General features: G+C 38.5%; 1 protein-coding gene across 4 annotated transcripts in view; it reads right to left on the bottom strand.

The window, feature by feature from the left end:
* LOC137273551 (ral guanine nucleotide dissociation stimulator-like 1) overlaps positions 1-24,168 on the bottom strand; it is a 38,835-nt gene extending 14,667 nt beyond the window's left edge. For 2 of the 4 annotated variants that reach the window (XM_067806287.1, XM_067806288.1), the window contains exons 1-14: positions 23,973-24,168; positions 18,876-18,968; positions 14,030-14,235; positions 13,344-13,406; positions 12,142-12,326; positions 9,949-10,082; positions 9,039-9,251; positions 7,862-7,965; positions 7,336-7,420; positions 6,804-6,893; positions 6,312-6,553; positions 5,716-5,784; positions 5,229-5,288; positions 4,041-4,082 (exon numbers count right to left, since the gene is read on the bottom strand). In XM_067806287.1, coding sequence (XP_067662388.1) covers positions 4,041-4,082; positions 5,229-5,288; positions 5,716-5,784; positions 6,312-6,553; positions 6,804-6,893; positions 7,336-7,420; positions 7,862-7,965; positions 9,039-9,251; positions 9,949-10,082; positions 12,142-12,326; positions 13,344-13,406; positions 14,030-14,235; positions 18,876-18,968; positions 23,973-23,999 — 1,613 coding nt within the window. In that variant the 5' untranslated portion in view covers positions 24,000-24,168. The remainder of the gene's footprint in view (positions 1-4,040; positions 4,083-5,228; positions 5,289-5,715; positions 5,785-6,311; positions 6,554-6,803; positions 6,894-7,335; positions 7,421-7,861; positions 7,966-9,038; positions 9,252-9,948; positions 10,083-12,141; positions 12,327-13,343; positions 13,407-14,029; positions 14,236-18,875; positions 18,969-23,972) is intronic. The other 2 variants (XM_067806289.1, XM_067806290.1) reach the window with 1 other exon arrangement.
* Positions 24,169-24,689: the final 521 nt, after the last annotated feature.

Below are 24,689 nucleotides of genomic sequence, written 5' to 3'. Positions count from 1 at the left end.
TTTAAAAAAAAAAACAAAGTGAACAAAATTTTTATCAAGGGATTAGTAAACTTTATACATTCAAATGCAGGACAATATGAATTATAGCACCATGATTATACAAAGACCATAATATAGTTACAACAGATGCAGTCTAATAACGCTACAAAAGAATACACAGTTCTTAATTACTTTCTGAAACCAAGATGAGCAACAACACAGTCATTCCATGACACTGGATGAGGGTTAAATACGGAAGTTATAACACAATATATTTCACAGTTCACAGATCTTCAGTTCACACTGATATCCTAAAAAGTGAGCAAGTTTGTAGTGAGTGAATGAGTTTAGTGTTACCTTGCATTCAGCAGTATTCCAGCTATATGACAGCAGTCTACAAATAAACAAGTCTGGACAAGACAATCCAGTGATCAACAACATGAACATTGATGTACACAACTGGGATACAATGGCATGTGTCAAACAAATCAGCTAGCCTGACCACCCGATCCTGTTTGTCGCCTCTTATGACAAGCATGGGTTGCTGGAGACCAATTCTAACCTCAATCTTCAAGGGTAAGCAAATTTGAAACAAGTTAGTTTAACAGTATCCTTACATACATGACAAGTCCTACAGACAACTTTTGTTTATTACTTATTCCCCCTTTCAGAGCTAATTCCTGCTCTTTCATCAAGTGAATGAATGACACGAAGGAGCAAGAATTAGCTCTGAATTGTCATATAAAGAATAGAAAGAAGTTGTTATCCCAAAAACATGTCATGTATTCATGTTGGTCAAACTTCTAAATGCCTTTCAAGAAAAAACAGTATCCTTGTTATAGCATGGCTTGTCATGTTATGTAGGTGGAATGTCCGAAGTGAAGCTTTGGTGAGACAAGCATGGGCCTGGTGCTGAAAGGCCTGAAAACATAACTGTGGCAAAACAGGATTTGAAGCTACAATTATATATTTCAGGCGTGCCCAACTCTGGTCAGGAAACTGTGGGACTTTGAGGGAGGGAAAGGTTGAAGTGATACACTGACACTTACCATATGAAACATTGTGAGCAGATTAAGAACCGTGATCATTATCAGTCTAATGTCTGCCAGTAATGTCAGTACAAATTCCCAAAATGAAATGCAAACAAACCTAGTGATAATTATTAGTCTGACTTCAGTGTTATCCTGAACAATATGATTGTTCATGTAAATTCTAGATCATGATAAGCAAGTTTCTAGGATGTGGTGGTACAAACAACACAGGGCTTGATTCAAGAGATGCTGACCTACTTGCACCAGGTGCAACCTAAAGACATAAATCTAGTTGCACCAGCCAAATTCCAGAGGTTTTGATGCAGATAACATTTTTCCTTTGTGTAGTACCCGTGAAACCACAGCAATACAGAGACACTGCTGATGCCTGTTAACACGAGCTGTCATAGCCTAAATAAGTCTATCAATAGCAATGTTTTGGCACCACAGCTACTAGGATTCAAAGTTTAGGTAAAAAATGAGTTAACATACTTATGCTTATAATATTAAATTTATTATTGATTTATTCCTCAAAAGCTACAGCTTTGATTTGCACCCATATAAAGTAATAAGGCACTAAATCGAGCCCTGCAACAGATCCGGACACCACTAACAAAAAGCTGCTTGCAATACCTTAGACTACATGGCCTTGAACCATAATTTAATTTGACTGGTGAGCTAGAATGCAATCTCAGCTTGACTTGATCGCTCGAATTAATAAAAAATTTGATGGAGAAGTGGAACAAAGCAATGATGGCTAACAGGTATGTAACCTCACATTAAATGAGGAAATGGATTGTGATCTCTACTTGGACTGAGAAACAGGTTTGTATTCTCAGCTAAAATGAGCAACTGGATTGTAATCTCTACTTGGTTTGAGAAACTGGATTTTAACCTCCACCTGGATTGTGAAACTGGATTGTAATCACTACGTGGATTACGAAACTGGATTGTAATCTCCACTCAGAAGGGAAAATGGATTGTAATCTTAACATGGATGCAAAAATGGATTGTAATCCCAACTTGGATGGGAAAATGGTATATTGGATGCAGAAGAGGATTGCAATCTCATGTTCGACTTGACTTCAATCCATATTCATGTCACTTTTAGCTCATATCAGGAACATAACCAGAATACACTTTTCATGCAGAACATATGACTCTCATACATACACAGTGGAAGTATACCATCTAAATGTCAGTCACACTAACATACATCAACACTGTATCACAACTGGTGACCATCAACCACACAGTTACACAACACTAGGCGGACCGTGTTACCATGGTTACTGGGTTAGTGACAACCACACACCACCTGCATCATCCTTACTAGTCAGGGGTTTATATATTGTTACCATAGCAACTTTCAGCTAAACATTAATCTGAATTCTTCAGGTGAACGGAATCAGTTCTCATAGTTAGACTGTCAAATCAAACAGTGAACTGAGGCAATGTCCACACTCTCTTTACTCTTCATATGATGTTCATTGTGATCTAAACAGGTACTGGGAGCAACCATTAAATATTCTGGGAGGGAAAGACAGAATACTTCCATCACTTCTAGATATTCCATATTTTCTTGGAAAGGGCAAGCGACGAAAGCAAATCACATACAGGACAATATCTATTTGGCCATCTGTTTAAATAGTGTGGGTTTTGAATCCCCTCTCCCTCAAAACACTGAATAGTATGCCCCAATGGTGGTCCAAACTATGTTCAGGGATTATATTAATTTGATCATACAGTAAGAAAACAACTACAGTCAAATCCCAATGAGACTAATCCTCGCATCTCGAATATTATGCATAACTCGAAGTACCTATTGGTCCCGATCATTTTTTCTACCATCATAGACATACCTACGTCTCGAACACATTCAGTCCAATTTTTACATGGTCCCCGGTAATTTGACTTACTGGGATTTGACTGTAGTCTCAAGTCTACGTGCATGATACTATTCCCCTGACCAGTAAGGAAGTAGAAACTTGGTGCTGTCATTCAACAATGTGGCCATAAACTCCTTGGTTTCTTAGGCAGCTGAAGTCAACAAAAGCCATAAAGATAGTTCCTTTGTATAAATTCCAAAATCACCTATTTCTGATCGTAAATAAATTCATGTTCAGAATAAATAAATAATGAAAATAGAAAAGTGTGGTGCTTAGAAGAAATGTGGAATTTAGTTTTATTTATATATAAAAATCTTATTTTTGTGACTATTGTAGTGAATATTAGATAGTTATAAATCTTCACAGTACTATGATTTGCTGAAAACTGAATTTGTCTTGTTGGAACAAAAGTTATAGTCCTTTTACAGTAATGACACTAAGGACAACCGACTCTCAGTAGTAGATTCTGCTGAAAAAAGTAGTGAGTGAGTGAGTGACTTTCATTTTACACTGCTTTTAGCAATATTCCAGCAATATCACGGCTGGATGCCCCAGAAATGGGTTTCACATACTGCACTCATGTGGGGAATGGACAATAAAAAAATAGACGTTGTGTCCCTTTCAAATATTAAGTTAATGATATATGAAAGGTATTTACTGGATACAATTCATCAACTTATAAAAAAAACCACATAACCTGAGCCCTAATTAATAATTTCTTTACAACACTGACATAACTCCTACCCAAAGGAACCAAATGCTAATTAGGCAGGTATGAAGTATTATGCTGATTTTTAATGTGAAAATGTCCATGTGATAAATGGACATTTTCACAGTGTACTCTGAACACAAAAACTACACTTCAAATCAGTTGAAATGTTAAAATGTATGAGTCTATGCTATGATCATATTGTAAAACAGACCCTGTTACACTTTGATTCAATGAACTGATTGTAGCCATCCAAGTTTTAAAAATAAATACAAATCAATACAACTGCAACATAGTGAGAGCCGAATGTATATTAATATCAAAAGAAGGCAATAGCAAAAGAAAAGAGGTGAAAGATTTCAAAAGTCTTCAGGCCTAAGAAACTAAGTGAGCAGTGTTATGGCCGACATGAGGCAGCATACAACACCTCACCTAAGACTTTGAGCAAATGTTGGTTCATGTAGCTGTATATGCCTATAACAGAGGGATGACACAGTCTACGTCATGTATCCATGGAAACTAGCATATCACTCAGATAATTACAATAAAAAACATACCACTGGTTACTTAGGCTGAAAAAGTTGAAAAAGTAAAATGTTTGGTTTTCAGAAAAAGACTTTTAAAGATGAGTTGAGGGATTGTTCAATTACTGAATATTTACTGAACAAGTCACTGAAATTCAAGGACAATAATACATACATTAATTCAAATTACTCTGTCCTTAAATTTCTTAGAACCTTTATTTTTTATTTTATTTTTTGTGTGTGTCTGTGTCTGTGTCTGTGTCTGTGTCTGTCAGAATGCCAAACACCAGGCAGGGCAACAACAAAGACGATCCTTAAACAACTGTTTGTATGGCACTGTTAAGAATAGAACTATCAACACACTGCACTCGGTGCAGGCTTTCCATCCACGCATCCATGCTGCTGTCTCCACATAAATGAAAGGGATTAGAATAATGCTGCCAAATTAGGATCCATAACTTGAATTTATGGAGGCTAGATCTTGGCATGGTAAGGTATACATAAAGTGTGGCAATATGTCAGCATGGTGACAAGTTTAACAGTAACCCTGCAATATGACACATGGGGACACCAGAAATGGACTTCATCTACGATACTCATATTGAGAATCGAACCACGTCTTTGATGTGACGAGGCAACACTTTGCACACCAGATTATTATCTTGCCCTTTACTGTATCTCACTTCCTAAATATGATGCCGCTGAGCTAATACAGCTAAAGAACAATTCTAATCCGAATCTTCACTTGGTTATATCACTCAGTTATGATATATAACAGTATCACTCAGGGGAACTGTGAGTGAGTGTATGAGCATGGTTTCAGCAACATCACAGAACACCTGAAATGAGCTTCACACAGTAACCAATTGTGGAACTGAACCTGCATCTTCAACACGACAAGCAAACACTTTGACCACTAGGCTACCCCTCAACAGAACCTACAAATGATAAAGCATAATGTAAGTACATCAAAGCACTATGAAAGCTAAGCTTGCTAAACGGGTTACCCCTTTCTCCACATTTCTTGCAATGACACCATCACCGTGACACCACAACCAACCCTGCAAGCGGATCGCTTGACAATTTAAGATCTTACCTTGGAGAAGAGCAAAACTTAATTGCACAAGACAGGATAGGCTCAGATTTAGCCTTTGCTCTAAAGAGTTCAAGAAATCAATATTGGAACAAGTACAATCTCCATGTATGTATGTCAACATCAAGAATGACAAGATCTTATGTGGACTTTATATTTGATAAAAATATGGATAGCTTTACTGCATTAGACACCAATGCAATTATACAAACTGTTTTAGAGCAATTTCTGCACGCTTACAGTTTTGATCACATACATTTTTATTTCTTTCCTTTATATATAAATATATATATATATATATACATATAAAATTCTGAATTTCATTATCAGTCTATTATCAGGTTCCTGGGTTCTATCATACATGTAGAAATCGATTTCCAGTTGATAATATCATTTCTTGTTGAGCATATATTATAGCATCTAGCAGAGAAGATACATGGGTATTATTTTGCAAATGAAGAAGTTAGGATATATAGAAGTTGTAGCTCACCTGGCTGATTTCTTCTTGATCTTGGCTGATCCCTCCATGGGAGGCTCTATTGCACAAGACAGTTCATGGCTGCAAGGGAACAAGAATACATGAGTCAGTTTGTTGTTTTATGCCACACTCAGCTATACTGCAGCTAAATGATTGTCTGCAAATACAGTGATCAATGTCATGAGCACTGAACCATGCTACTGGGGTATGGTAACACTCAATCATACTCAGCAGTACTGCAGCTAAATCACTGGATCTGCCAATCCAGTGATCAATGTTGTGACCGCCAAATCATGCTACTGGAGTATGGTGACACTCAATCTCTCAAAACTGCAGCTACATGATTCAGTCTGAACAGTGTAATCCAGTGATCGATGTTGTGAGCATCAACCCGCATTATTTGGGTATGATGACACTCATTGAGGAAACGGCCCTGACCACCCAATCCTTTTTGCTGTTTATTGCGATCAGCACAGACTGCTGACTCAGGTTAGCTAAATTATTTTTACCTTGTAGACTCGCACTGAATCAAACCACATCAAAGAGTCTAAATGTTTATTACCACTGTATACTTTATCTGAACTGAACAATGTCTAAGGAAGGCAAACCTTTCATTATCGTTGTACACTCTCACTGAATCGAACCAAATCCAGAATTGAGTATCTTCTTTGAAGTTGTAAATCTGAGCAGCTGACTGGAGCAGTTTGAGCTGAGCAAGCACTTCGAACTCCTTCCGATGTTTCTCGAAGTTGATGAGGCCTTCCTCTGTCATGTCAGGGTTGGCTGTGTCGATCATGGTCAGATCTGTCAGAAACGTTCCCAGGTATGGCACCGTTCCCTGGACAATGCCCTGCAATGACAACATGTGTCACTGCAAATTGCATCATTTCTATTTAGGACATGCTGAATTTCTTCAAGGGAATAGGTGTGGGACCTATTGTGCATCTTTGAGGAAGATGCACAAGATAAGGAATTGATATCTGTCCACCTAAGGATGACATGCATTAGTTTTGGATCCTGCATTCTACATATATTTATCTGAATTTATCGCACATTCAATTCGCCACAACACAGAAAAACACTGTAAAAGCAAGACTTACATTATCTATCCATGACTGGCGTTTCTGCATGTTGCGTCGTTTTAATGTCTTATTTTGGCTGTCCAGATCGGGAAACTTTGCTGTTGCTTCCTGGAACAAAGAATATTGAGATACTGCACAATCAAGTGATCAACAGAATGAGAATCAATCAACACAAGTATTATCAGTCAGTATATTACCACCTGCTCATGGCAGATACTGCAGAGTAATATTTTTACAGCAATGTTACACTTATGTAATGCCACTACACGTATGACATCATATAATCATTTACAGTTATGACGTCGGAATGCTAATAACTCTGTCATAATAGTATTAGACCTTCATGGAAGGCTGAGAGTCATCACACTGAAGACAGTTTCTATCAATTTATGCTGGAGAGCCACAAAGAGAATACTAAACTCACTTCTTCCGTGAAATACCATTATTATCAAACACACCAAATCATAATTTCGTTTAAAAGACACGGCACTTAAACTGAATTCAGTATCCTCTCTGTAATTCTTAACACAAATGTCCGCTGTACTATTACCTTCATAAGCAGTTCCCGAGAATTGAGCTGGTTGTTTTCACCTGAGAATATTTCTGACAATTCTTCAAATAGCACCATAGTATCCCTGCAATATTGAAATGTATGTAATTAACACAAAATCGGTCACCAAACATCAAAGGGATTATATTGCTGAGTGAGTGAGTGAGTGAGTGAGTGAGTGAGTGAGTGAGTGAGTGAGTGAGTGAGTGAGTTTTTAACACAACTTTTAGCACAAATTCCACCAATATCACAGGGACACCAGAAATGGGCATCACACATAGTAATCAGGTGAGGAATCAAACTCGGGTCTTCAGCAGGAGGTTTTATTTGAAACACAACTCTGAAACAGGATCCCTCTAAAGAGATTCTCACAGAAGTAAAAGACAGACTGGCAAGTATTTTTCAGTGAAGTTGTTTTGAAATATTGACTAATTTTGACCCAAGTGATCCATGAGTATGCACCATCAACTGAGTCCTCCAGCGAGAAGATGCTGCAGTCTAATTCTTACCAACACTGTGGACTTACTTTGGTAGAGACGACCATGTCCTGCGTAGCCGGTAGACTGGGTGAGACTGTAGGCCCGAGATTATCGCTTTCAGAGACGAAAAGTTCTTTAGCTCTCTGAGTTCCTGTTCAGCAAGAAAACAAATATGATGGAAACTTACATCAAGAAAAATGCCACAGCCTCATGAGGTGAGGTATTAAACGTAGGGCAGGGCGACAAATAAAAGGGCAGTGCCCTGCACTGTTTACAATAATGCTTTGCACTCTGTTTCCAATCCTGTCCTGCTTTCTGTTTACAATGTGTAGGGGAAACACCATTAACAATATCATGGAGGTGAAGTGAAATGAGGCTTAATGTTGCACTCGCTCACTGAGATACCATGCCATGGTCAGACATGTATATCCCACTCAAACACATTATACTGACTCCCACCCCACCAGTCTATGTTGTATTGGCCAGGGAGGGACCAATAAGTACCATATTTTAAAGTCTTTCGGTATGAGGTGTCCAGAGGTTGAACCCACAATCTTCTGCTCTATGGGTGGATGCAACAGCCCAATGACTTCACTACTGCACATCTTCTAATTTGCTTATCTCACCTTGCACAGCACAGAAGTACCAAATAAACGCACTCTCTTTGAAGTATTTGTAAATATTTGAAATTTAAATGGTTTGCATCATTCCAAGATGCAAGTGAATCATAACAGGACTATTGTGTAGCCATGTACAAGCATGTCTGTGGAGAACTGTTCTAGTCCACACTATCAACTGTTTCAAAGGACCAGCCCACTCATGCTGTGTTCATCATGTATGCTCCCACAAGGCACAGTATACCCCCTTACTACCTAGCAACACAGTTTACCCATCACAGTTTACCCATATGTGGAATAGAACCCAGGTCTTGAGCTATCACTTCAACCACTAATCTACCCAACCACACTTTTAATGAAATGATATCTCACACTGATCTGTTCTCCTGACTCAGTGATAAGATTGTGTGCAATAAGCTTGACCAATACTTGTAAATAATTGAACTATTAAGATGTTTCTTGTGGTATTTGAGTACATGGTACTTAATCGGAAGACATGTGAATTTGTTATAACTGTGGACAACTGCAAAAAACTGAACATACTGAATGCATTCATCCCTTAAAATGCAAAACAAATCTAAACATAGAAAAAAGTAGCACAACATACTTGAGCAATGTGTATCCATTTCTGTACAATTTTGGCTCTTTGCGATGTCTTATGATCTCGAGTTTTGAGAATAGTAGCTATCACACGAAGAGACACACGGTTGAACTGTTCTATAGTAGCGAGAACACTGGCTGCTTCCTTGCCCCCTTTCTTCCCCCGCCGCGCCCAGACAGCACCCAGACAGTGATGCGGAACCACCTTTCGAAACAGCTCCTGCAAACAGTAATGGGTATTGGACAAAACTCAAATAGAGTTCATTCATAAACAATTCTTAAGCACAAAGCATATGAATGGTGTTTTATCCCACAATCAGTAATATGTCTGCAATATCATGGAAGTCTGGCATACCAGTGGTTGATAGCATAAGCACCCATCCACACGGTGTGATGACAAGACCAATCAACAATGTCAGGGTGTCATGACATGACCAATACACAATCTTAGGGTGTCATGACACAACCAATCCACAATATCAGGGTGTCATGACACGACCAATCCACAATGTCAGGGTGTCACGCCACAATCAATCCACGATGTCAGAGTGTCATGACATGACTAAGTCTCACCTACTGAGGTTCTTCAGTTTGTCCTTACTTCTACTAATACTAGTTTAGTTTTACACCACTTTTAGCACTATGGCAGCAATTTCATGGCAGGGGACACTAGAAATGGGCTTCACACACTGAACCCATTGCTCTGCTAAAAACGCAACACATTTTGGTCCCTGTCTGTATTCACTTGATACACTTTAAACTTACAAATATGCTGAGAATGCTAACTTACAAACTAAAAACCACTAAAATCTTATCAGTTCTCTCATGACAGGCAAGGACCACTCAACCAAGTCTTTCCTGCAGGAGAAACATACTGGAGTACAGAAAAGACAGCACCAAAAGAACTGAATACTTACAGCGTCTCGATGTGTCAGCTGTTGAGCAAAGGTGTGACTAGAGATGTCGTTGAATGTTAATGGCTTGTGATACTCATTGTCTATCATATGATCAACTTCTTCACAGATGGAAAATCGGAATTCTATTTCGTTAGCTGCAGAAAAACAGAAGAATACGATTAGGCTGAAAATAGCAACTGCATGTGTGTATATATATATATGTATTACTCACCCACTGAAGATATCACTGTCTAATAATTTTACAAAGTTATAACACATTGTGTAATATCATCACGTAATGCCATATGTATGATGTCAAAGTTATGACGTCACAATGCTGATGCCTCTGTCACAGTAGTATTAGACCTTGATTGACTCGTGAGTGTCATCACACTCGTTGAATTCTAAAGAAAGAAGTACTTTGCTCGATATTATTTTGCTAATGCTGGGTGAGTAATGAATGAAATACTAAACTATGTCCCGTGTAATACCGTATTTATGAAACCAGTGAATGGTTGGTATCTAACGAGCAAAACCTATATATATGCTGTCAAATGAATATGTACATACTATAGACAAAGCAAAGTCAGCTTCAATACAGTGGACTCTGTCAATACCGGCACCACTTGGGAACAAATTAAAAACGCTGGTTTTGACAAAGTGCCGGATAGGCAATTTGCCTCATGACGCCGACGCACTACGGAAGTCGTACTGTCTTGTTAGTATTAACAACATGTTTGAATGCAGTCATTTATAACACATTCAAATAATAACAAGGTTGTCCACACTGTAAAAAAGTCACTGATCTTGCTTTGTATTTTCTGTGCCAACGTCCTCCGCTGCACTTTCCAAGTTCTGCACTTGATGCAGAAGTCGTACTTCCTAGCTAGATGCGAAGTGTTTAATCTGAGTGCACATGCTTTCTGTGTGGGTCAAGGCGTTTTATCAAAATCTTCTATCAGCTGCACTTTTTGTTGAAGTGTCAACTCACATCTTGCACATTTTGCAGGCCGAGATATTTTGGCAATGCTGACTGTTACACTACTGACAGTATACGATTTTACCTGAAATGCCCTCTAATTACTCTATGTATGTGACACGTACCACTCACTAGTTAACAAGACACTCATTGACACTTCCCATTTCTAAATAATATTGGGAAATGTGTTGGTACAGTGCCCACTATTCATCATTCTATGTAAAGGACACATATCACTCACTAATCAGCTAATTAACAAGACGCTCATTGACACTTCCCATTTTTGAATAATCTTGGGTAGTAACCGCGAATTGTGTTGTTACATCATTTGGAACTAACTGCATCAAAGGGTTGCACCGTCTTTCACGAGCCATTTATTTCGGATTTGTTTTCATAACCATTTGTTCATTGGGACTGAAAAACAATACCGATATCCGGAGTAGACAGAAATCGATGTTTACAGATGTTTCTGTATGATAATTAAGTGCATTTCTGCCGGGACGGAAAAATTTATGCCGTTGTAGACAGCATGCCGATGTTTACAGACGCCGATATTGCCAGAGTCAACTGTATATTTAACTTTGAGTCCAGCAAATTCACCTTTCTGTGTCATTGAATTAGTTTGCTAGCAATGTCTACTGAACTGAAATTATAACCCTTGAGAAATTTCATTGGACAATCAAGGGTCCCACACAAGGTTACCCTTTCTTAAACTCGTTTAGGGTTCATGAATACTAAACACATAAAATGACATAAGTCAGGTCTTGTTAAACTGGTTTCAGTTTATGAATACAAAATGTACAAAAGTTTCCACTTAAAATCAACTAAAACATGGGTAATAAATAAAATACCACGCAAGTTCTTATTAGATACAAATTTCATAAAACGTATGAACTTCCTATTGTATTTGAGTGAGGGAGTTTACTTTTATGCCACTTTTAGCAATGAAATTCCAGATATATCATGGAGGGAAAGACCAGAAATGGTCTTCACACATTGTAGCCATGGTGGGAATCATACCCAGGTCTTTGGCATAACAAGCAAAGGTTTTAATCACTAGGCTACCCCCACTGCCGCAAATATCACTGGAAGTTCACTTATTTTGTAAATTAGTATCTAAATAGAATTCCAATCCGGCATTCAATGTACTGCACCCCTGAGATCCTGTAACTCATTACAAGTTGTTGATAGTGTTAAGAGACACATCATCTACCCACAACCAAACTGACACTGACCATCAGCACCTGTGTGATCCTTCATGAGGCGCTCGATCCGATGTCGCGCCCGGCCTGCGAGGTCACTGTCCGGCAGGAAGTGCAGTGAAAACTTCTCTAACGTATGGAGACAGGGATAGTTTGGTGGTTCCCGGAAATCTTCCGGATAGGTGTCCAGCCACACAGATATCACAGATTTAATGGTTCTGTAAACAACAAGAAAGTAGAGATATGGCACCTTTCAAATGTCTCTGCTAAAAGCATGTCCAAAAAACTGCAAGTACCTTTCCACATTTTCGGGAGATATCTGACTTAAGTTACTCAGCTGAGTTAACCAGACCAAACAATGCAGAGATGCCAACTCCAAAGTGTTGCAAATATTAGTTTCAAAGATCAAACTTAGTAGTTTGACCATAAAATTAGCAGTCAACTAAATGGTTCAAATCATGATGAAATCTGAGAAGGCGATTATGACACTAATCAAGAGTACAACCTTAATTTCACACACCTCCAACAGCAGACTTCCAAATTATCAGCATTACATTTCATCTTGTGTTTAATCAACAAAAATATATGTTTTTGTTGACACATCCAAATTGTAATTTAATTTATTTTTAATTAATTTCAATTTCAAATCTCCAATGAAAACATATTTACATAGTTTGATGCTAAAAGTCCTAGTGACTACGATAAATTCGTTGAGGTTGGAATCTCTGCATAATGTTCGCTGACATGAAATTTTGACAAGTGGCCAAAGTCGCACATTGTATCAATGTTTGTTTTTGAGATAATGCTGAAAAAACTTGTTTAAAAAGGATGTCTCAGGTGATGTTATCATCAAAACTAACAGTTAGCAGTTACTGATCTGTTTTTCATGCTTTCTTTTTTTTTTTTGCTTTAAGTTTAACACTGCACTCAGCAATTTTCCCGCTACAGTGATCTGTAATTGATCCACTCTGGACCAGACAATACAGCAACGTCTAAGAGGTGAATACATTTCCACAAAAGCACTGTACAACCTACAGAAACCTACTTATGGAGTAACTGGGAGTTTTGTTAAATGCAAAATAAATACAACTGGTAACTATATGAGGTGAGTTAGTTCATTGAACACTATTACAGCACACAACACAAAATGATATACACAGTAAGCCATTTAAATTACAGAATCATGTCCATCTAAGGGTTGTATTATCTCCAGCATACTGTGAAATCCTACTTACTTGAGCTGTAATTCATTCAGTTCAGTCCGGTCATCTTCACAACACAACTTCAACATCTGATACCTGTGAAATAAAGGACATGAGAAATGGTAGAGCTAGGACTAGGATTCTTTTGTTTTTATATTCTTGTGTTTGTTTGCTGAATTATACACATCATCAGTATTTCAGACATCTTACGTAAATGGCTGGAATCTGGGTCAGACAATCCAGTGACTGATATGGAATATACTACACAAATCTTGAATACTAAAAGCTTTGTTTGGTTGGTTCGCTTGGTTTGTTGTTCAACAGCACTTTGGATGACAGATGCCTCTGAATAATTGAGTCTGCAGCACATAATCCAGTGAGCATGAGCATCGATGTACGCACTGGGATATGATGATGTGTCAACCAAGTCAGTCAGCCTTACAACCAGATCAGGTTAGTCCCTTCTTACAATTATTACAGGCTGCTGGAGATCAAATCTGGCACGACTTTGTGAGATACTCAATTCTGATCTTTGGCTTACTTTACCATGGTCTGTCTTAAGTCTACATCACAGGACCACAAATTACACAAACAGCTGCACCCATGCTTGACTAATGTGTTTGGCTTTTATATGACATTTACTGATCTTAAGTCACAAGCAAAAGGATTGTAACAAAACACAACAACTTTCCCAGTCATCTTCCTCATGCAGTACCCACCTGTCTATAAGCAGCTTGAGCACCTGTTGTGGTGTGGCAAAGGTACGATAGGTGGCAAGGAAGATGTTGACGTAGGTGGAGTCCAGCTCCCCCCTGACAGTAGACAAACTCTCCACCAGTTTCTCCAGAGTCCCTGCCTTGATCACCCGGATCTTCTGGGTCTCCCACATCAAGTGGGAAAACTCTCGCTCATGCTCATCTTCAAGCTGAAACAATATACACAGTCCATGGAGTGAGTGAGTGAGCAAGTGAGCGAGCGATTGAGGGAGGGAGGGGGGGCGGGAAGGAGGGAGCAGGTGGGTTGGTAGGATGGGATGCAATGGGATGGAGTGGACATATACAGTCCATGGAGTGAGTGAGGTGGGCGGGTGAGTTAGTGAGTGAGGGAGGGAGGGAGTAAGGGAAGGAGGGAGGGAGCGAGCGGGTGGGTTGTGTGATGGGATGCAGAGGGGTGGAGTGAAGTGGAGTGGAGCTTTCCACCACTTTTATCAATGTCCAACCACAATCACAGAAGAGGACATGTGACATGGGCTTCACACACTGTACAATTGTTGGGAATCAGACAAAAATCTTCATTGACCATAAATGTTGTGTCTGACTTGAAAAAAGTAAAAGCATGTTAATTTGCAAGACTGCAATGCAAATTTTGTTAATGATAATAAATATGAACTTATGATGCATGCCTTTACCATGAACAAGGCCAATGCAAAAAGCGCTAACAAAGCCGATGGATACCATACACATATCAGCGTATGAAATAAGGCCTGTCCATCCACCAAAGAGAGGCTAGATTTCGGACGGAACATCTAAATTTGGTCCGCTAATTTTTTTTTAGATGCCCCATACAGGGTTTGGGAAAGAGAACTTTGACAATGGACCATTTTCAGGATTATAAGCAACTTTCTGGATTTAGCATGGGCCACTACCCTTTTATTAATAGTAAACTTCAAAATTTTAATGGGCCATTTTGTATTCTAATGAGCAAAATGGTCCTTGGCCCCTGCCTTTCCCAATCTCTGTCTTTACATCTGAGTAAATTCACCCACAGCTTGGTGTCTGGTCTCATTAAATTCCATTTGGGCTGGTAACATTTTGAAGTTTCAAGTCCTGATGTCTGCCTGGGTTTCTGGCTTATTTCATACACTGCATATATATAATGACGGACTTATAGAAGAGTATTGAGTAATCATTTTAGGAATTAAAGTCAAGTGCTGATTTAATGGTGACTGGAGAGAGTTCCAGAGCAGAGGGGCAGAACAGGCACAGGATTTCCTTCCAAAAGTTTGCAGTTTGAAATGAGGCATGGAGAGAAGGTTCAGATTCTGAGCACGGAGCTGTCTTTCTGGAGTGTATAGTGTAAAAAGTACTTTTAAGTATTTTAGGCCTTCAACATCGGGGCATTTGTACACAAAACACAACAGCTTAAAGCCAAATTCTTGACTAGGCCAGTGGAAGTGTTTCATGACAACTGTCATGTGGGAGCACTTAGAGCTTCTGCTTATGATTCGGGAGACTGTATTCTGGACACTTTTTAATTTTGAAAGCAAGTTCTCAGAAATACCAAAACGGAGTCTATTGCAATAATTAAGTCTTGATACAATAAGTCCAGAAACAAAACCGTGGGCTGCATCAAGACTGATAAGATGATGTATTCTCCCTTAAGAGTTGAATAACATGGGAGTCAATTGTAACTCCAAGGTCTTTGACCAAGTCCACTGGTTATGTCTCTGCTACTGTACTGGTGGTAATTTGTTTTTGCACTTGCCTTGATCCCACAACCATCACTTCAGTTGTGTCATCATGTAACTAAAGCATGTTGTTTGTCATCCATGACATCACATCCTCAGTACAATTTGTTGAGAAAGTCTTTGGCACTTGAGTTGTTCTGAAGCTGGGTGTCATCGGCAAAGGAATGATGCCAAATGCCATGTTTGTCGATTATGTCAGCAACATCTGTCATGTATGCCATGAAAGGAAGTGGACCGAGAACCGATCCCTGGTGTACACCACAGTGGACCAAGGAGGTTCATGATTGGATGTCCAGAACAGGCTGACTTCTGCTTTCAAGAAAGGATCGAAACCAGGTGAGAGGTACCCCATGGATTCCAAATTAACCCTGGAGTCTTTCCAGAAGGAGTTGCTGGTTGATTGTGTCAAAGGCAGAAGAGAGGTCAAACGAGATAAGAGTCTCTAGTTTGCCTTCATCAGCAGCTGTGAGTAAACTGGACCGAGGAGAGCTGACTCAGAGACCCAGGCATCTGGCTGTTACTGGAGACCGAGGAGAGCTGACTCAGTGCTATGAGTAGATCTGTAGACCGATTGGAATTCATCCAAAAGTGTACATGTAAAAGATGCCATACATCACCAGACACATAATACAGGTGTGCCTTTGTGTATATGCCCATACCCTTTGATGACCCTGTTAAACTGAATGCATCACAACATTTATGTCATTTCAGTGTATTAATAATACATGTAATTCAGTAAACAGGATGCAAACCTGTACACTGGTATGTCTTACACTCAGTCACAGTGCCTGAACCACATCATTGTCCTTTATGCCCAGCCCTTTCGGCAATGCTGAAGCCCTAAATGAATCAAGTCAAGATTTCCTCTGATTTTCACTGGGGATGATTTTAAATGTAAATGGGATTATTTGCTACCATCAAGCTTATACATATATTCAGATACTCCAGATTAGTTTATCCTGTAAATTTAAGTGTTGGATATTCTAAACACTATCATGACTGCAAGAACAGTCCAGCTTCATTAGTCACGTTATGTCTTATCATCCAAAATGGCTTTCGTGTTATGTTCACTGGCATTGAACATGGCAACGCCCATGTTAAGCTGTGAGATTATGAAAGCCACAGTTTGATGTGGTTCTAAATATAACCTTTGTTTCATTTAAGTTGGTCAAATTTATCACATTTATCTCGTAAAAGGATTATATTGTGTATAATTGTCATAATGTTACTTGTGTCACCAGGGCACATTAAAATATCACATTCATGCCAATTCAGTATTCAATGTTCCATGTAAATTCAGCACATTTCAATCTCTAATATTTCTATAAAGTCATTTAAAACAATTTTCTTATGGAGTACATGTGTTTTCAAATTTGGTCACTTGCTTAGATCAAACTATTAGCTGAAGGGAATATTATATTAAAAATAGTACTTTTCTCTAGCATTACAGAATATCTTTAGAAGTACAACTATCTGTTTCAGTTGAATAATATACGAAAAAGTGAAACACCTTCTGATGAAATTTCCAAACTTAACCCACAAAAAACTCCTTGAACATTAATCTGCACAAGGTTTTTGTCATAAATTTATGGGCAAACACCATATGCCCTTGGAGATAATAGACAATGGGAGTGTTACTATTTATTCCCATGCGAGACTTCATATCTGAGATAAACAACCACATGTCATGCGGGTCAAGGAGCATGCAATAACTCAACACTAGTCTGCAAGATTAATGCATGTTAAGTCACCAGTTGTACATGAATACAAATGTTTTAAATTTCTTGTTTACAGGGCTGAGAAGTTGGATGAAATAAAGTAAGATTTAAAAAAGGATAGTCTGTGTAAGCAGAAAAATGTTTATTTTCAACGAGCATTTCCCCCAGGATGAAAAAAAGGGCTGGGTGAGAGATTTCAAAAAGGGCACTCCTATTGCCAAAAGGGCATGCAATGATATATTTCCAAGTATTTTAAAGCTATTCATGCATATGATTCTCAAAGGCTCAAACAGCATAGTTATTAATAAAATAAAAACAAGTAAGTGTTAATTATTAATTATTGTATTACAAGAAGGACATGGCGCCAAATAAGAACAGCAATGCACCTTGCTAACAATGTGCAGGGGAAACACTATAACAACTTCAAGACAGTGAGGAATTGTTGGGTTCATCATCATACTTTAGAACATTTTACTTACATGCATGCATGTGTATGTGTGGTAAACTTTAGTTGTTTTTTTTGTGCTAGCTCAAAAATACCATGCCACAACTAAACACTAATACCCCACTCACTCGCATCATACTGACACCAAGCCAACCAGCCCTTGTTGCACCCATTAATAACGAGCATCAGACAGGGACCAACAAGTACCATATTTTAAATGTATACTGGTATGACGAAGTCCTAGATCGAACCTGTGACCTTCTTTCAGTCTCTGGGCTGGGACTCTAACCACCACATCACAGAGACAGATAACTTCATGGTTATGCAGTAATGGGGATGTGTTGTTATAGATCCATTTTATCTACATAAGCATTACTTGAAATTGTTATGAGGATCTCTAACAAAACGTTCAATTAGGAACCTTCAAACAGTTCACTGTATTCATCAGACCATTATTAGCATGATCATAATAATCACTGTTTACTCAAATATGAAAGACAGGCAGATAGTATGATTAGCAGGTATGACTGCCTAACCAGTTCCAACAATTCCACTAAAATCATATTCACTGCTGAGATATAAAGATCTGAAGACCATATGAAAGTGTTAAAAAGTTGAATATACAGTGTGATGCAAAAACAAACTTTGAACTCATTTTAAATTTAAGTGCAGTACAGGCACTGAAAACAGTATCAATCTTAGTGAACATGCCTCGCAAAAAATTGCAACTACTGATGAAAGGACAATCCTCAGTTCTAAGGATGGACAATCAAAGGCACAAATCTCAAAGGCCATACTTAACAATACATTTGTATGTTCACACATTTGTATGTTCACACATGTTTGCTTGTCACAAAAACACAACTATTCTAAACCTGGAAAGGGTTTTAACATTGGTTACCATGGTTACAAAGTGCCATATATTATATGTGTACCTGAGCTTGAGAGCGGTAAGTGACCTTCTTCAGGTAGGCACTGTACACTGCTCCATCTTCCCTCTCCTCGCGCCAGAATCGTGTCACATCATCCTGCAACACAAGCCACATGGTCAAAAGTCAGCAATTTCATTATTGGAAATTTAAGCAAGGTTTATCGGTTCAGTTTATTACTGTGTGTTGCTCAATGACAGTTTTCAGCTTAAATGGGCTTCCTTGCTGTGCTCGATTTAAGGGATGGCAATCTACTTGCACCAGGTGCAACCAAAAATATAAAACTAGTCCCAACAGCCAAATTCCAGAGGTTTGGGTGCAAAAAACGTTTTTTTCCAACTACCAATGAAATCATAGCAACACAGAGACACAGCTGAACCCTGTTTACAAGAGTTGTCATAGCCTAAATGTGTCTATATATAGTGCCACAGCTACTAGTAGTCAAAGTCTAGAAGAAATATTACCTAATATACTTATGTTATTACTCAAAAACTAACTTGCACCTGGTGCAAATGTTAGTTATAACACTAGGTTGCACTTTGTGATAATGGGAAATAATAGTGCAAGTACTAAAAGCACTAAATCAAGCGCTAACTTGTTTCTGTCAAAATCACACATATTCAGAGACTAGGCATTAGTCTACTTGGAAAATGAATATGAAATGATTTTTACTAGCTACCCTATACATGTAGCTAGAAATTTAGAAATGAAAAAGAGGCCATGGGTGTTTTCGGTCTTCTTTTTCTTTTTCTTCTTCTTTTTTTTTTTTTTTGGGTGGGGGGAGGTTGTTAAAGCACTGAGAAATACCATTATGACTATCAGTAAAATTCCCAAAGTTGACAAAAAAAACTTTTGTATCCACAGACAGAATAACTTATATCAAAGCTTCACAAAGATGAACTGTATTTAATTGATCTCTGCAAAGCATGACAAGCATGTTGAACAATAAACAGCTAAGCCTTTAACTAATCAACATGATGAAGTTAATATATAGGTTTCAAAAGCTTTATGCAGAAGTATGTTTCAAAGTCTTCAAATTATAGACTATAACCCTTTCTTTCCCAGCAACAAGTACTGACATCCTTGTTAATCACCAGGTCAAAATGCCTGCATTCCAATTTACTCGAGGTGAAGGCTGTGCCTCTTACTGATGACATCATACACTGTAACAAATGATCATGATGATCCTCTCGCACACAACTTCCTTGTTCAATTTCTAATTGGCATGACAGCTATCTTCACTTGAAAGAATACCATTTATAACTTGTACTCGACAATCTGACAATCTGTCTTTCTGGGCCCTGGGCACGTTCATATATATATAATCACTGTTCAGGCCAGGCAATGCTCAAAATGACCGAACCCAAGACCAGTGAAGTTCACGAAGGATTTACAGACCCGGCTCTCTTTCACATGTTCATGTACTAAGTAAACAGCAACAACAAATCATCATAATCTCATTTATTTTTTGAGGCTTGAGTGGACATAAGCATGATTTTTTTCAAAAAACATTCGACATGATTAGTGCATCAGCAGTGCTCATAAAAAAACCCGACCATTTACAGATTTTTACTTAAGGTCAAATGTGGGCATCTTATAGCACAACACTTTCACATAAAGCAGTGAATAAAGCACACCAGTAATTGTTACTGCTTAACTAGGTTTACTCATTGGCTTAAAATACTTTATGGACAACAATAGTCAACATCACAAACTAAACCCTTGATGCTGATTTGGCTAAAATACCTCTAAATTATGGGTGCATCCTGTAATCATGAAAGTTGAAAAAGATGGTATTGAAACAGTATTTTAATTATTTCCAAAGCCTTACAAATGGAAATGTGAACAAAATGACTTGAAATCTTTAAAGTTCAATTTGTATTTCTTCCACTGAATCCAAATTTCTGAGTTAACTGCAAAGGTTAAACAGTTCAATGTCTAACAGTGGGCCTAGAGTAACTAAAACAGGACAACTGACAACACTTCACCTCTTCAAGAACATGGAAATGAATATGTCTGAACCAGACAATTCAGTGATAGATATCCAGTACACCAACAGAAGTATGAGAAATGATCAAGGACACAGACATGCCACCAACCAGAATTTCACCACGAGATCCATCTACAGACAATGTGTTCTTCAAAATTCCACAATACAGAAGGTTTTTCAATTTCTGTGTACTCAATTTCTTCAAAATTCCACAATACAGAAGTTTTTTAAATCTACTGACATTCCTGAATGTCACAGTTCAGGATTTTCAGTTTCACATCTCCTGTTTGTGACCATCCATTGCAATTGTCAGGGCCTTCCTCTTTGTCACTGTAACTTCTGCAAGAACTAATTGACTACTCTTGAACCCATCAGCAGAGAATAATATGAGTACTTCCTGTCTAACTTATGCAGGCTTATTAAGTCATCAAACACAGCATCCCAAATACTTTAAGTATACTCAAAACAACTCTAATAGATTTCACTTCCTGGTCCTGTCCCCTCTCAATATAAATGATATATCTAATTACATTATTGACATTCAGGCTGAACAGGAATAATTTTTTATGGATAGACAACTTCCTTATTTCAAAGGATGCAACATTTCAGTGTTGGCGCGGTCAATGTCAAGCAAGAACCACTGCATCCATTGCAAAAACATGTAGTCTATCCATAATAAAATCTCCTGTTAGTCATACCACCTTCTAAATGCCACTGAAAGATTGTTTAGAAGTAGGAAACTGGCACATCTTCAATCAAGCCACCTGTCCACCAAGAATTGACACCCGATCAAAGAAATCTAATTGTTGAGTTGGATCAACAAGGCCAAATTGCTGATTTGACAGGTATAAGTCCTAGAACAATTCAGAAAACTTCAATGCGTTTTCAGGAGCACAGTTCAGTTAAATCACTGCCCAGAGGTGGGTGGCCTCGCAAATCATCACCAAGAAGTGAATGACGACTTTTTCGTCTTGTGAAAATGAATCACCATCAAACTCTTGGGGCTTTGACATCAAAATTCAAAAATCAGGTACAGACTACAGTGTCTTCTCGCACAGTCAGAAGAAGACTGTTCACTGAGGGGTAAGCAAGGAAATCACCATTTCTCATGTTAATAGAGAGAAGAAACGCTGATTTTGTCGGACAAAATTGCACTGGGGAGGACATCAGTGGGAAAATGTCATTTTTAGTGATGAGACACTAGTCCAGATCAAGGAAGACAGAAAAGTTTCTGTGTGGAGAAAGTCGGATGAGCAGTTGCAACCCGATTGTTTGGGAATTCGTGCCGATCATGAACGAAATTCTAAGTTTTCAGTAATGTTTTGGGGATGTGTGTCGGCGTATGGTGTGGGAACTTTAACTGTCGTTGATGGCAACCTGAACACTGATAAGCACATTGCCATTCTTGATGACCATTTGTGGCCATTAGTTGCCAGGCATTTTGCCAACCACAACTGGATTTTCCAAGAGTGAGTGAGTGAGTTTAGTTTTACGTCGCACTCAGCAATATTCCAGCTATATGGCGACGGTGTGTAAATAATCGAGTCTGGACCAGACAATCCAGTGATCAACAACATGAGCATCGATCTGCGCAACTGGGAACCGATGACATCTGTCAACCAAGTCAGCTAGTCTGACCACCCGATCCCGTTAGTCGCCTCTTACGACAAGCCTAGTCACCTTTTATGGCAAGCATGGGTTGCTGAAGGCCCATTCTACCCCGGGACCTTCACGGGTCGGATTTTCCAAGAAGACAATGCTCCTTATCATGTGTCCGTTAGGGCTAACCACTGGAAACAGGCAAATCATATTCCAACTTTGCCGTGGCCCCGACAAAGCCCAGATCTCAACATTATTGAAAATGTGTGGAAAACTGTTAAGTATCAACTCAAAGCAAGATTATAGGTGACATTAACTTGAGAGAAGATCTTAAAAGTGTGGTGAATCACATTTGGACTGGGCTAAGTCCCGTTTACATTCGTCGTCTATATGACAGTTTGTCACGATGACTGCGATTTGTCCCAAGACAACAGGGTCACACCTCTAAATTCTGAAAATACGAGGTGAGTACCTTTATTACTTGCAAAGAAACGTGAATTTGAAGAAGGGACCAGAGTTTGCAATAAATAGCCGTGAAGTCGCCACTGCAAACAGACTTTTGGCCATCAGGAGTTTGTTCTTCCATCCATATTCTTTTGGGAAGGTAGGTAGGTCATCAATTTTGTAAACATCTACTAGGGGCAGGTCAGCTAATCATTAAACATCAATCATAAAAATCATCATCATCTTCAACTGGCATAAGTTAAGACTGGTGCCTAAAATCAGGTTTATAGTTATATGTCAACACTAAACAAAATATTAACTTGTATCTCTTTATCTTGAAACACTTTATCAAAGCATGTTATCATATAGTATGTCAATACATTTCTTACAGTTTGCAACACCATATATGAAACCTTTGTGACTCTGTATCTACAGTGTGTCTGCAATGTCATCTGAGTTCCAAACAATATCAAAAGTACATGTGCTGGGTTGTTTACTATGAAATAATATAATAATACACTAATACTTTTATTCCATTAAACTAACGAATATCACTTCATGATTTGTAACATGAATGTGAAAAAACGTAAAACAATCGAGTACCGCTCTGAAAGAAAAACACCGATTCAGTCATTGGTAAATAAAAGGTGTCATCCAGTAACCAGCTGGGTACCAGAAAGAAGTTATTTAGATACGTTATCGGAAAAAATATAGTTTAAAGAAAACCTTGATTGCAAGGTTGCCGGATCAAATCTTTCTGAGTGTTTCTTAATCATAGCCCATATTCAATAACCGAAACTTGTTCGCAGATCATCACAAACATCTCACAAACGAAACTAAACCGAAACAAATAACAATTCTCCACGTAAATGCGGTAAACATGGGCTTAGAAATAACGGGCGAAATAACAATGCCTTCGAGACTGAAATACTACATGATATGGCAGCGTGCACTAAATTCTACTTATACCAATACATAAAGAAATCACCTGTCAAACACAATGTCACGAATTTACAAGCATGTACCTGCGATAAATCTAATCGATACAAATACTCTAATCGATCACTCACCTGATTTTCCTGTCTGCCTGCTTCCATTCCTTAACTAAGTCAAAAGTATTAAAATCCTTTTAGCCATCTTTTGATCAAAGTGATCAAGTTTTGGTTCAATATTTTGTGTGATAGCGATCACCCAGCCTACTTCCGGTCAGCCATTTTGTCTGGGTTTCCGACACTTACTTTCGGGGATTTCCGTGAAATCTAAAGGCCACCCACGGGTTACTTCCCTTACAATATCCCGCAATCACGTCGGCATTGATGCACCTCTTCCTATAATGTGAATGATTACTTCGACACTCAGACAAGACACTGCATGACAGCACCATCTTGAAATATGCATATACCATTTGCTGAGTAAATAGCAATTTTCTCTAACTGTATTTGAGCGACTGCAGTTATACGTCGCTTTATATACAATCTCGACAGTCTCCTGGGCATACGTTCTGATAACTCTCAACAAGTACCAGTGGGTCGTACAGTCTGGAGATTATCGAGGGTGCTCTATATAACCATGGATACTCTATAACTTTCTATATAGGCTCCCTGATTTAACGAGATCGTGACTGAACATGGTTTCACGCCGCCTCCGATACTAATCCCAACTACGCTAATTTAAACGACTTAATCACCGGACTCACTGAGCAAGTTTTAGTTTAAGGTGTTTTCCTTGACTTGTTCAATGTCGTTCGCGAGCAGAAACAACAACCACATCCGACCAAAATAACTTGG

Source organism: Haliotis asinina, chromosome 2 (genome assembly GCF_037392515.1).
Source record: "Haliotis asinina isolate JCU_RB_2024 chromosome 2, JCU_Hal_asi_v2, whole genome shotgun sequence".
NCBI classification, from domain to species: Eukaryota; Metazoa; Mollusca; class Gastropoda; order Lepetellida; family Haliotidae; genus Haliotis; species Haliotis asinina.
Note: the sequence above shows the minus strand (reverse complement) of the source record. Positions and strands in the feature narration are given on the sequence as shown.